The 14,892-nt window shown below is 36.0% G+C and overlaps 1 protein-coding gene across 1 annotated transcript; it reads left to right on the plus strand.

Moving 5' to 3' along the window:
- The first annotated feature begins 493 nt into the window (after positions 1 to 493).
- On the plus strand, positions 494 to 2,410 carry LOC116586321 (dnaJ homolog subfamily A member 1-like). The gene is made up of 2 exons (XM_032336149.1): positions 494 to 2,118; positions 2,158 to 2,410. Exon 1 carries the CDS (start codon positions 509 to 511, stop codon positions 1,700 to 1,702), a length of 1,194 nt encoding a protein of 397 aa, XP_032192040.1. The 5' UTR covers positions 494 to 508; the 3' UTR covers positions 1,703 to 2,118; positions 2,158 to 2,410.
- The last annotated feature ends 12,482 nt before the right edge of the window (positions 2,411 to 14,892 follow it).

Genomic DNA, 14,892 nt, shown 5'->3' on the forward strand with positions numbered 1-14,892 from the left:
TACAGAACATATGAAAATTTTGATAAAATTTTATGTCTCATCTATAGGAAAAAAATTCCTGGGCACCTGGGTGGGTGGCTCAGTCATTAAGCATCTGCCTTCTGCTCAGGTCATGATCCCAGGGTCCTAGAATCGAGCCCCGCATCAGGCTCCCTGCTCGGCGGGAAGCCTGCTATTCCCACTCCCAATCCCTCTGCTTGTGTTCCCTCTCTCGTTCTGTCTCTCTCTGTCAAATAAATAAAATCCTTAAAAAAAAATTTCTAAGGCAAAAGTGAACAAGGGCAAAGTATTAGAAACCAGTATGACTAAGCAAGAAGAGCATATACAACAGAATTAGCAGAATTTCATTCAGTCCATTTTCAATTAAATACAAAAAAAAAACATTATAGGGAACTTTCCAGAACGCTCGGTGAGACGCGGAAGAGCGGCAGCTACCCGAGCTGCGCCCAGCAACACGCTCCTTCCCGCTCCCCCACATCGGCCTTGGTCCTCTCACCGGCTGTAGAAAATGGTGAAAGAAACCACTTATTATGATGTTTTGGGGGTCAAACCCAATGCCACTCAAGAAGAACTGAAAAAGGCCTACAGGAAACTGGCTTTGAAGTACCACCCTGATAAGAATCCAAATGAAGGAGAGAAGTTTAAACAGATTTCTCAAGCTTATGAAGTACTCTCTGATGCAAAGAAAAGGGAATTACATGACAAAGGAGGTGAACAGGCAATTAAAGAAGGTGGAGCTGGTGGTGGTTTTGGCTCCCCCATGGACATCTTTGATATGTTTTTTGGAGGAGGAGGAAGAATGCAGAGAGAAAGGAGCGGTAAAAATGTTGTGCATCAGTTCTCAGTAACCTTAGAAGATTTATATAATGGTGCAACAAGAAAACTAGCTCTGCAAAAGAATGTGATTTGCGATAAATGTGAAGGCCGAGGTGGTAAGAAAGGAGCAGTTGAGTGTTGTCCCAATTGCCGAGGTACTGGAATGCAAATAAGAATTCATCAGATAGAACCTGGAATGGTTCAGCAAATTCAGTCTGTGTGCATGGAGTGCCAGGGCCATGGGGAACGGATCAGTCCTAAAGATAGATGTAAAAGCTGCAATGGAAGGAAGATAGTTAGAGAGAAGAAGATTCTAGAAGTTCATATTGACAAAGGCATGAAAGATGGCCAGAAGATAACATTCCATGGTGAGGGAGACCAAGAACCAGGACTGGAACCAGGAGATATTATCATTGTTTTAGATCAGAAGGACCATGCTGTTTTTACTTGGAGAGGAGAAGACCTTTCCATGTGTATGGACATACAGCTGGTTGAAGCACTGTGCAGTTTTCAAAAGCCAATATCTACTCTTGACAACCGAACCATTGTCATCACCTCTCATCCAGGTCAAATTGTCAAGCATGGAGATATCAAGTGTGTGCTAAATGAAGGCATGCCAATTTATCGTAGGCCATATGAGAAGGGTCGCCTCATCATCGAATTTAAGGTAAATTTTCCAGAGAATGGCTTTCTGTCTCCTGATAAACTCTCTTTGCTGGAGAAACTCCTACCTGAGAGGAAGGAAGTAGAAGAGACTGATGAAATGGACCAGGTAGAATTGGTGGACTTTGATCCAAATCAGGAAAGATGGTGCCATTACAATGGGGAAGCATATGAGGATGATGAACATCATCCCAGGGGTGGTGTTCAGTGTCAGATCTCTTAATGGGGCCAGTGAATAACACTGCTGGCATTTTATGTGCAGTAGTGAATGAGTGAAGGACTATAATCATAGCTCACTACTTGCTATTGTTTTTGTTTTAATATTCAACTATAGTAGTGTTTTAAAAGTTAAATGAAGAATAAACTCAAATATAAAAGCTCTGACTTTGCCCCGTATGTATGATGACTTCAGTGTGGAAGATAAGTTTAATATTTGTAAAAACTGCTTTCAAAAAAATTCTCCCCTAGCATTTGTTAGGCCATACCTTGTAATTAATTTCAGTTCTATGTATATGAAACAGCTCAGACTGAAATGCTGGGTGTATGTATTCACTTCAGTGTATGACCCTTAACTGTTAAGCTATGAAGTTAAAACTTGTATTTAATTGGCAATCAGACGAAGAATTTGTAGAGAAATTGGTCTATAGTTGGTCTATAGTTATGTTAAGTGGTCTATAGTGGTCTATAGTTGGTCTATAGTTATGTTAAGTGGGATTCATTGTGATGCATCTGCATTTATTGCCTCAACTGTTACTTGAAGATGGCATGCTATGAAATTTGGCCTGTGGTATCAGTGATAGAAAGGATACCTCTTTAAAGAAGGGGTTTGTCATATGCTGCTGCTTGAGGGCTTGCACTTGTAGAATTGCATTCCCTTCTGTGCCATCTTTTTCTTCCCCTTTTTTAAATATATATATATATCAATATATATCAGTCCTGGTTATACTTTTTTGCCTTCTCTTTGGACCATGATAAGCTTCAGAGTAGTGGCTTCGGGAGCAGGGTAACTTACAGTAAAGAGACATTTACGTGGAGAAGTTTGCATGTATGAGATAGGAAGGTTTTTTTTAATTTAAGGTATGTTACAAGCTTACTTTAAATAACGCTCCGAAGTAACTGTAATTTAATGTTGGTAGTATAGCAAATTATGATGAATAGCTTTAATTGTATGTTTAAAAAGTCATGTTCACAAGCTTAAATCTGGTTATCAGAATTAAGCAATTGGAATGTATGAATGTCTCCTTAATATACTGATTACAAAGCAAAAAACAAAAACAAAACATTATAACACTGACATTAGAGACAATCAGAGGCAATCCACAGTAGAAGAGAATTTTTACTTAATATTTAATAATTCCAGTCTTACCCAACAGCCCTTTTTTTAATCTATAAAGTTTCTTTCTTTCTTTCTTTCTTTCTTTCTTTCTTTCTTTCTTTCTTTCTTCCTTCCTTCCTTCCTTCCTTCCTTCATTCCTTCCTTTTTCCTTTCCTTTCTTTCTTTCTTTTTCTTTCTTTCTTTTACAATGGGGTTCTACTCCTGTTGGAAATGCTTTGAAAAACAGAAGGAAACAAAGAAGTTGGAAAAGGAAAGGAAGTGAACAATTAAACAGAAAAGAAATTCTTTTGTAAACCAGTCTTACAAAACACAGAAGTAAACCTATCACATCTTTGAAATCGTACCGTTTCTTCTAGGAATGCAGAAACTGAAACACAAATCCAAGAGTTACTGGAGCCTGGGAAGAAAGGCACAAAAGCTTAATCTTGGGTTCTCAAAGGTTCAGTTCCATTACAGAAGCTTCATTTATAGTAGCTAAGAACTGGAAATAACCCACAGATGTGACAACAGATAAATAAATTGTGAGATTTTCATGCAATCATTTTTATTCAGCAATAAAAATGAAACCTATAATACAGATGACTCTCTTATACACATTGAATGAAAGAAGCCAGATTCTGGGGAGTGCATATTGTTAAGTTTCATATTTTATAGATAGGCAAAAGTAGTATGTGGTGAGACAAGATATAACAGTGGTTACCACTAGAAAATGGGAATGGACAGCAGGATTCCAGACAACAAGTAGTGTTCTATAAATTTTTCTGAACGGTGGTCACTCTGGTATATTCACTTTCTGAAACTTTTTTGAGCAGTAGACTCAAAAATGGGTGCTCTTAACAATGTCCACAATAGCCAAATTATGGAAAGAACCTAGATGTCCATCAACAGATGAATGGATCAAGAAGATGTGGTATATATACACAATGGAATACTATGCAGCCATCAAAAGAAATGAAATCTTGCCATTTGTGACAATGTGGATGGAACTAGAGGGTATTATGCTTAGCGAAATAAGTCAATTGGAGAAAGACAACTATCATATGATCTCTCTGATATGAAGAAGTGGAGATGCAATGTGAGGGGGTTGGAGGGTAGGAAAAGAAAAAATGAAAGAAGGTGGAATTGGGAGGGAGACAAACCATAAAAGACTCAATCTCAAAAAATAGACTGAGGGTTGCTGGGGAGAGGGGGGGACGGGAGAGGATGGTGGGGATATGGACATTGGGGAGGGTATGTGCTATGGTGAGTGCTGTGAAATGTGTAAACCTGGCGATTCACAGACCTGTACTCCTGGGGATAAAAATACACTATAGGTTAATTTAAAAAATAAATAAATTTAATTTAAAAATAAATAAATAAATAAATAATAAAAATTGAATTTAAAAAATAAAAAATGGGTGCTCTTTATACCACATATGTTAAATTTTTAAACTTAAAACAAGTCTACCATAAAAGAAAACAAAAAGATAATTGGTAAGAACAAAGTGTTCATTAGATTTAGGAAAAGAGAAGTTAACCTTTAGGTGAGAGCAGTTTTGTGGTGAAGTGCAGGGTGGGGAGATTCAAATGGGCACAGGCATGAAAGAGACATGAGAACATTGAGAAAATACTTTCCCTGAAGTGTGTAAATGGGAAGAGAAACAGGAGACACATATACATACAATTTGCTTAGGAGGGAAGTGACTAAAGTATCTTATGCTGATGGGAAAAATTTAACAGAGAAAAAGATATTGAAGATAGAGTAGAGAGGGAAGGGTTAAACACAATTTAATACCTCAGACTATAGAAAAGATGAGACTCAAAGGATAGAAAAAACCTTGGTCTGTGAAGAGAGATAACAGTTCCATGGAAGCAAAAGAAAAGAGTAAAACAACATGGGAGTAGGGGCGCCTGGGTGGCTCAGTGTGTTGAGCCTCTGCCTTCAGCTCCGGTCATGATCTCAGGGTCCTGGGATCAAGCCCTGCATCTCTGCTCTCTGCTCAGTGGGGAGCCTACATCCCCCTCCACCTCTGCCTGCCTCTCTGCCTATTTGTGATGTCTCTCTCTCTGTCAAATAAATTTTTTTTTAAAATCTTAAAAACAAAAACAAAAATGAAAACAACAAGGGAATATATATATGTAAACTGATAATTTGTCCACTGTGTTTTCGGTTTTATTGCTTTGGGTTTTTTTTGTTTTTGCTATTTCCAACAGTTTAAATAGTCCAACTGGGGGTGCCAGGGTGTCTCAGTCTGTTAAGCGTCTGACTCTTGGTTTCAGCTCAGGTCATGATTTCACAGTACTGAGACTGAGCCCCAGGCTCCCTGCCCAGCACAGAGTCTGCTTGAGATTCTCTCCCTCTCCATCTGTCCCTCCCCACTCCAGCTCTCTCTTTCTCCCTATAATAAATAAATAAATAAATATTTTTTTTAAAATAACAAATAAATAAGTAAATTGCACCCAACTGGTGACTTCTCTTTTTCTGTGAGAGATAGACCATTATTTGAGTAATGGACACAGACATTAGACCCTGTAAGGGTTAAGAAAGGTTTGAGAGAGGGGGAAAGAAGCTGGTTAAATAAATATAGGAAAATCACTAGGCTGTTTTGTGGGGCCCAATTCAATGTCATAAAGGCATCAAATCTCCTCCTGAATTTTCTGTCTTGATACCCCTAGGATATATTTTGTTCAATGAAGTAGGTTGGATAGCAGGGGGTTTTTCTCTTTTAAACATGTTTTTGTCATGGTTCTCAAAACATGTATTGAATAATTCATCCTTTGCCCACTGCTTCTAAATGATAAGATAAGCATTTATATACTTAGAACTGTCTTTGGATTTTCTATTCTAATCCTCTGATCTGACTTTCTCTTCAAGCTCTAGTAAATTATTTAGAGATACTGCTTTATAATATATTAATATGTGATAAGACATGTATCTCTTAAACATTTTTTGTACAGTTCTTCCAGTTTATGGTATGAAATAAGAATCCATACATCTAATTTTCAATTTTGACAAAAAGTTTTACCCTGTTTATCTTTGATCATTTCTATACAAATTTGACAGTAGTAGTATTACACATATGAGCTCTTGATCTCAATTGTTTTTTTTTAAATCTGAACTCATTGTTTAACACAATTTTGTGTTTCTAATTTACTTCAGTATTTTTAACTTCCAAAAGATCATTCTGACTGGTCATCCCTTGCCTTCCAATTTGCAGATGCGCTTAGTCACTTCAAAATGTGTTATTTCTGCTTGAGCAACATAAAACACTGAAGTTTATGAAATAACAGTAATTTGGGTTTTTTCTCTTTGCTACTTTGCCTGACTTGATGATTCTTCCATATAAACGTCCATATTTTTCCAGAATAACTCTGCCAAGTTCCAATAAATGTAGCTGGTATTTTACTGAATTTATTATGTACATTAATTTGGGAAGGATGAACATCTTTCCTATATTGACTTCCCTTATCTTGAATATGGTGCATCTTTCATTTTCCCCCAAAAGGGATCCTGCCTAGTTTTTATTTAGATTAATCTTATTTCATATTTTCCATTCATGCTGTGAATGTATACTTTAACCAGTTAGTTCACATGTTTGAGCATCAGAACTACCTGTGGCACTCCTCAAAAATATAGAGCCCAAGCCATTAACTCTACTGATTCTAATTTTAAAAATGGGGGTGATTTGTGACCATATCCTTTTTTTACAAGTAATTTTGATGCACAGCCAAGATTAAGAACATATGAAAAAATGTAGAAAAATAGAAAGTAGATTTTGGGTTTTTTTAAGATTTTATATTTTTATTTAACAGAGACACAGAGAAGCAGGCAGAGGGTGAGGGGGAAGCAGGTCCCCTGCTGAGCAGAGGGCTTGATTTGGGGCTCGATCCCAGGACCCTGAGATCATGACCTGAGCCGAAGCAGAGGCTTAAACCACTGAGCCACCCAGGTGTCCCAAAAGTAGGTTTCATAATGCTTTCCACACTGACTTTTCCAACTTGATTTTTGGAAACAGTATTGTCTCTAATTTTCACTTGTGTATTTTTACCCTTAACATTTGTCCCTTCTGTTAATTAAAATGTCTTTTAAATGCCAATTTGTTACCTGCATTATATTCCATCTTATGGATAAATGTAGCACAACTTACTTAACTGTTCTCCATGTTTTCCTCCATTTTGTTATGAGCTTGTACAACATTACCTCTGTTTGGGTCAATAAAGAAAACAAAAGTAAATAACCCAGAATCCTAAATATGTCATTATTTTTCACTAAAATTTTCAAGCATAGACACCTTTGTTTAACTCATAGTCTTTACCATGTGACCTAGATGATGTCACAACAAATGAAACTCCTCTCTATACCTTTAGTTTATACCTAAAATCCATACCAGGGTAGATACACTTAATGAAATAGTCCTTGTTGCTAAAACAAAGCAGAAACTGTGATATAACTGAACACTTAAGTAAATACTAGAGAAAGTTTTACTGGTATAATAATATGGATTGAATGCTTCCCCTTACAATTTATAACAAAATCATGCAAATATTGTGCTATGAAATCTAATGGAAAGACTTCTAGGCTGAAATGAATTTATAAATCATGTATATTCATACAATATATAAAATTTTACAGTACAATTATAATAAATGAACTTAAAGTACATGTACAAACATAGGTAAATATCAAAAATATTGTCAGAGCAATTAAAAGCAGTTGCAAAATGGTACTTACTATTCAATCTACATAAGTATTTGCAGTTTCAGAACAGTGCTGTATACTGCATAAGAGCCAATACATATGAATTAGGAGTATGGAAGAATATGTGGGAATGATTAAAATTCAATTCAGAAATAGTTACCTTGGGGAAGAGAGGAAGAAATATGGGAAAATTAAGGAGTATAGGGGAGTATATATTTTAACTGTATCTGCAACATTTATTCTTCCAAACAAAAAGAAAAATAGAGCCCAAACCTGTGAAGTGTTAGGATGAAAAGATAATGGGTGATAGTTTCATGAATATTTGTTATGCTAATTTTTGTACTTTGGTATTTGTTCAGCATTTTTTTTTAAATCACTGAAATAATAATTCAAAGCACTAAATTCTAATGTTGATATTAATGTTCCTATTTGATCTGGAACACATTACTTAATCTGTTCTCAGTAAAATGAAATGTTAATATTTGTCCTTTCTCACTTTACACAGATGGTAATTGGCTAAAGCAACTATATCTATAAAGCACATCAGGTTTTATGTAGAAATAAAACACTTAAATCAAGAAGAAAAATCTTTTTTCCCCTCTAATAAAGAACCTCTAATCTACAGGAGCAAGAAAAAAATCAATTGAAGGCCATATAACTTAAAAGTGATGCAATTCATCTTCTTCTGTTGCTCTCTTATTAAACAGAGTAAAACAAACATTCTACTTGTTGGACTTTTTTAAATTAACAAGAAACATTAAATGGTATCCAATAAATGCAAAAAATATAAAATAAACTTCCATTTTGTATTATTTTTAGAGAAAAGAAACAGATGAAGGACACCTCCTTCATCTGATAAAATAGAATAGGGGATAAGGGCTAAGTAGAGGGACAGGGACAAAGGGACTCAAACAGAAGAAAAGTGAGTCATTGGTCCTAAAAGAGAAACATGCAGAGATGGATCATCCATGCACATACAAAGCAGCACCTACAAATAAATAAGCACTGAGAAAACATCCAAGAGGCTCTCAGTTATGAAAGAGAGAACATCAGAATCACAATACATATCTAGACTTGCTTGCAGCCTCCACCTGCTTATATAAAAAACACTCCATTCCTGTCCAGTTGAAAACAGTGATGTAAGAAGACTCTCAGCTCACCTCCTCCACAGAACACACCAAATTACATCTATTAATAGAACAATCCCTCCTGAAGAAAAACTGAGGGCTGACTGATCAGCTACTGAACAACCGAAGATGGAAAGAATGGCAAGAGAAGAGCAAGACAGATGGAGACATGCTCCCCTTTAAAAGAGTGATGAGCATATACACCCACAGTTCCAGCCAGCCAGCAAAAGTCACCAAGCATACATAATCCACATAGGGGACATCAGACAAAAGACCACTCCTTCTACTTTTGGAGAAGTGGGAATTTCTTCTAAATCATAGAATCAAACACAGAAAGTCAAGCAAAATGGAGAAACAGAGAAATATGCTCCAAAAGAAAGAATAAGAAAAAAATGTCAGAAAAAAACTAAATGAAACAGAGATAAGCAATACACTTGATAACAATTTTAAAGTAAGGATCATAAAGATACTCGCAGGGATGGAAGAATAGGAAAATTTAGTGAGACCTTCAATAAAGAGATAGAAAATATTAAAAAGAATCAGAATTGAAGAATGTAATAACAGAAATAAAAAATACACTAGAGGAAATCAACAGTAGATTAGAGGATGCATGAGAATATACCAGGGATCAGGAAGGCAGAGTAATGGGAAGCACACAAGCTGAATACCAAAAAGAGAAGAATTTTGCCTTTAATGAGGACAGATTAAGAGATCTTTTAGACAACATCAGGCAAATAAACATTCACATTATGTGGTTCCTAGAAGACAGAGAGAAATATGTAGAAAACTTATGAAGAAATGGTAACTGAAAACTTTCCTAACCTAGGGAGGAAAATAGACACCTAAGTCCAAGAAGCAAAAAGAGTTCCAAACAATAAGAACCCAATGAGGTTCACACAACAGCACATAATAACTAAAATGTCAAAGGTTAAAGATCAAGAGAGAATCTTAAAAGCAGCAAGAAACAAAAAGTTTCCCACAAGGAAAACACTATAAAATTATAGGCTGACTTTTCAGCAGAAACTCTGCAAGCCAGATGGGAGTGGCACCATATATGTTCAGAGGGCTGAAAGGAAGAGACCTACAACCAAGAATACCCTACCCAGCAAAGTTATCATTAAGATTTGATGGAGAGATTAAAGAGTTTCCCAGACAGTCAAAAGATAAAGGAGTTTATATGAACCAATAAACCAGACTTACAAGAAATGTTAAAGAGATTTCTTTAAGTGGAAAAGCAATGGCCATAATTAGACATAAGAAAAATATGAGTAAAAAAATGTGAAGCATGACAACATATACATAAGATGTGGAGGAGAAAGCAAAAAGGGAAGAGAAAGGCAAAAAGAAAAAGGAAGATTTTTTCTGTTCCTGTTTTTCTAATATATTTGAACTTAAATGACTATCAAATTAATACAGACTGCTATTTACTTAGCATATTATACATGAACCTCCTTCTAACTGCAAACCCCAAAGCTATGATAGATACACAAAAAATAAAGAGAAAGGAAGCAAAAAACCCCAAACAAACAAACAAAACCATTTTAGCTACTCATCAATTATAAAGAAAGAGAGCAAGCAAAGAAAAAGGGAAAAAAGAATTACAAAAACAACGAGAAAACAAATTTTTTAAATGGCAATAAGTATATACCTATCAATTACTACTTTAAATATAAATGGTCTAAATGCTCCAATCAAAAAACTTAGATTGGCAGAATGGATTAAAAATAATAAGACCCGTCTATATGCTGCTTATGAAAGATTGACCTCAGACCTAAAGATGCATACAGACTGAAAGTGGAGGGATAGAAAAACATTTACCATGCAAATGAAAGTGAAAAAAAGTCAAGAGTAGCAATACTTACACCAGGTAAAATAGACTTTAAAACAAAGAGTATAAACAAGAGACAAAAAAAAGGTCATCACATAGTGTAAATGGATCAATCCAACAAGAGTATAAAACAATTGTAAGCATCTATACACCCAATGCTGGAGCACCTAATACATAAAATAAATATTAGTGGATGCGAATGGAGAAATTGATGGTAATAAAATAATAGTAGGGGACCTTAACACTCCACTTACATCAATGAATAGATCACCCAGACAGAAAATCAATAAGAAAACAATGGCTTTGAAAAACACTTTAGTCCAGATGGACTTTATGGATATATACAAAACATTCCATCAAAAAATAAGACAATTCATGTTCTTCTCAAGTACACATAGAACATTCTTCAGAAGAGATCACATTTTAGTCCATAAAACAAGCTTCAGTAAATTAAGAAGATTGAAATCATAACATGCACCTTTTTCTTGAGTGTATAACCTGTCTGTATATATTGACAATTATCTGGATTCCCCATTTCTGTTTTCTGTTTGCCTTTTCCAGCTTAATAACACTATCTTGGTCTCTCATCATAGATGGTCTGCTTATCTGGGAAATGTTACTACACTATCTGAATGCTAGATGTGCTTCCTAAACTGATTATTGCATTTGCATCTTCAGCTAGGGTAATTCCCTGAGTTTGTAGGTAAGTCTGATTCTAGGTTCTAGTCTCCCCATCCATGGCCAGATATATCCTGAGATAAGAGGGAATATACCCACATCTCTGTAAAGGAGCAATTTGGGACCTCTACCTAGGGTGACCATTCATCCTAATTTGTCTGAGACTGCCCAGGGTATTTGTGAACACTGCTCTCTCTCATTCCCAGACACTTGGAGATAGCCTCCTAGCCACTATCAGCCATGTGGTCCCCACTTGATAACACTCATATTCCTCCCACAGGTGTTTTCTCCCAATGATCCCAAGGCTGCAAATACCAACTCTCCCAAGTACTGCTGTACTCTCCAGATTCCTCAGTATAACCCATGACACATTTTGAGCAAACAAATTTGGGGACAATGATCCTTTTTATTCCACTTTTTCCAACAGATGTTTATTTTTGATTAGCACTGAGCTGGTCATTGGGGCTTCACAATGGTTTGTGAAGATGGACATAAGCTCCAAAGAGCTTAGAGTTTAGTGAGAAGAATATCTAACAATTACTGATAGTATTCCAGGAATTATGCTAAATGTGTTATCTGTATTTGCTCCTTCATTGTTACAAGACCAGGAGATAGGTATTTACATCGTCACTATTTTCTAATGTACTGTAGTACAATGAATAATGACCACTCAAAAATTTTAGGTCCTAATTCCCGGTACCTGCTAATGTTACCTTATAAAGGAAAAGACTCTGCAGATGTGATTATGTCAAGGTTCTTGACATGGGAAGATTATCCTAGATTATCTACATGTGTTCTAAATTTGATCATAAGTATTTACTGTAAGAGAAAGGCAGAGGGAGATTTCACACAAGAGAGACAGAGACAAAGGAAAGGAATATAAAGACAGATAGAGCTTGGAATGATGCAAACACAAACCAAGGAATTCTAGAAAATTCTAGTAACCACCAGAAGCTAAAAGAGTCAAATAACAAATTCTCTCCAGAGCCTAAGGAAGCATGGTCACACTAACCCCTTAATTTTGGAATTCTGGCCTCCAGAACTGTGGGACAGTAAAATTCTGTTTGCCACATTTGTAAAAATGTGCTATGGCAGCCACAGAAAAATAATACAGCTGGGAAACTGAGGCTTAGTGAACTAATTTGTCTAAGGTCACATTTTCCAGAATTTTATAGAGCTGGGATTAGAACTCAAGGAAATGTCTCCGGAAATCTCTCTTAGCAACTAGGGTAAAGCACTCACTCTATCTCCTCACCCTTCTGGGCAGCGAATCCAGGATATCTGTGTCCCAGAATCTCAAAAAAAAAAAAAAAAAATGTTTTATACAAAGAGCTTATTCAGGCAGCCTTTCTTCCTACAGTTCAGGTAGAAATTGTGGGGGGTGGCCTTCTCTTCCACTGGCTCTGTGTCTTTCTGTGTCTGTCCTCTCTACTTCCACCAAAACAAAAATCCTCATGAGAAAAGACTCTTGCAAATCAGCTTCTGTGGGCCTATCAACAGTTCCATAATTAGGTAAAAGAATGAGTCCAAACAGTAAGGCCCTAGATTTATGTTACCTGTCAAAAATGTATCTCCAGATAATTAATAAACTCCCTAGATATATAAATATTAGATAAAGAAGGAAAATAGAAAACCAGTCATAGGAACAGTCTCAAAGTAAACTAAGCCATTCCCTGGATTCTTTCCTTAATATTGTATTTTATGTGTTTCTGCGTGTCTAACGTATTCAAGATCTCACTTGTGTTGCAATTATTCCAGTGCCTCCATCTATACTTTCCAATTTAATGAACTGACCATTTCTTCAAAGAGCATCACTGAAATACGCATTATGCAGAATATTTTTAAGGAAACTTTGCACAACCAAGAATCACTTTTTTTTTTTATTGCAGCTAACAGAGAACTGATTTGAGGTGTCTCTCTAGAGTAATAGATTCAATTTTGTGAAACATTAGGAAAACCAGAAATAGTTCAATGTTTCTGAATATGGAGGAAAGGGCTTCATTTTACTTCATCTTGGGCTCTGAGCTCAATAGACCTATCTGATTGCCTCTGAATGCAATGTTGCAGCACACAGAGATATTTTTTGATTTCATACATCATTTATAACTTCTATAGCAATTCTACAAAACCAATATGCATTATTCTTCCAAACCAAAGAAGCACTATCCTGATTTTGTTATTCTACTGGTCACTGGGCCTTCCATTCAAGCGTAAGTAGCTTGTATATCTTTCTATAAAGAACGCTGACAAGTTTTCAAAACACCATCATGCAATTTTATCCTAGTCTGCACTCTCCTCTCACTGCTTCTTCACTTCCTTTCTCCCTCCACTTTTACTTACAGGTGTTTTCTGAGGTTTAACTTGGAAACTCCTTTTCTTTTTCTACATATTCAGTTGCCTTTCTTGCAATCATGGTGCCACCTCTGGTCTCAAATATCACGTGTACTCAATATTCTCTCCCACATCTTATTTTTTAAAAATTAAAATAAATAGAACACAAGATATCTTAAATATGATCATGCTTAAAAGGAAACAATAGTGGTACTGTCCCCAATTAAGTCAAGAACAAGGTAAACACAGCAAATAATTCCACTGTCATTTTTACATTGTTCTAGAAGAACTAGCCAATACAATTAGGTAAGACAAACAAATGAGATGCATAAAAATTGTAAAGGGGAAGGTAGAATTACCTCTCCTCCAGGTGACATGAACACAGAGGACCATTGTGTTTCACTACCCCAGGGACTATCACCACCACTGTAGTCTTGTTGTGCAGTGTAGCAAACTGGCATGACAGCGTACCTGGAAAACCAAGAGAATCTAGTGAAAAACTATTATAAACAGTAAGACAATTTAGTAAGATGGCTGGTAAAGAAATAATATACAGCAAACAATGGCTTTCATGTAAAAAAAATCACTAGTTAGAATATGTGATGGTAGAAAAGAATAGCAACAGAAAGTATTAAATACATAAGAATAAAGCTGACATGGAAAGAGCAACAGAAGATTTCTGGTTTCCAGTCCAGCTTATAAAGAGCTCAGAAGTTGTCACTCTGCCCTAACAAGTAAAAAGCTGAACAAACTTCAGTAAAACAAGTAAAAAGCTTGAACAAACAAAATTCAGCAACTCTTCTAGATCTGTCAGAGAAATAAGGTAACAAGAACTGATCACCCCCTGAGCCCCAGCAAATGAAAGAAAAAAAAAAATACACGGGAGAATACAGAGAATCACAATTCACCAGAGCAGAAACCCAGAAGAAGAACTTCCCCAGAATGCAGTATCAGGGTAGGAAAACTGAAACTGTAACTGAAAAAATATAGGAGGCTCAGTGTACAAAATTCTGAGAATTAGAATCTCTAGGGGGCCTGATTCATAAGGAGGACCCCACAGTTTTGTAGGGTTTACCTCCAGGAGCCTTACCAGGTTCTCACAGTGAAAATGAGACAAAATATGCCTTCTAGCAAGGGAAAAGGAGAAGTGGTAATTTTTTATACACCAGAGAACTCCATTATTCTGAACAAAATCTGCCATCAAGAGAAATTATTTTACCAGACCCTAATCTACTGGGATTTTGTCAGATCCCAAGTGACCTCTTAGAACAAATAAATGAATTCAATAAAGTTGGAGGATGCAAAATCAATAAACAAGTATCAGTTGCATTTTTATATACTAATAATGAACTATCAAGAGGAGAAATTAAGAAAACAATTCCATTTGCAACTGCATCAAAAAGAACAAAATACTTAAGAATAAACTTAACCCGGG

This window comes from Mustela erminea, chromosome 3 (assembly GCF_009829155.1).
Source record: "Mustela erminea isolate mMusErm1 chromosome 3, mMusErm1.Pri, whole genome shotgun sequence".
NCBI lineage: Eukaryota > Metazoa > Chordata > Mammalia > Carnivora > Mustelidae > Mustela > Mustela erminea.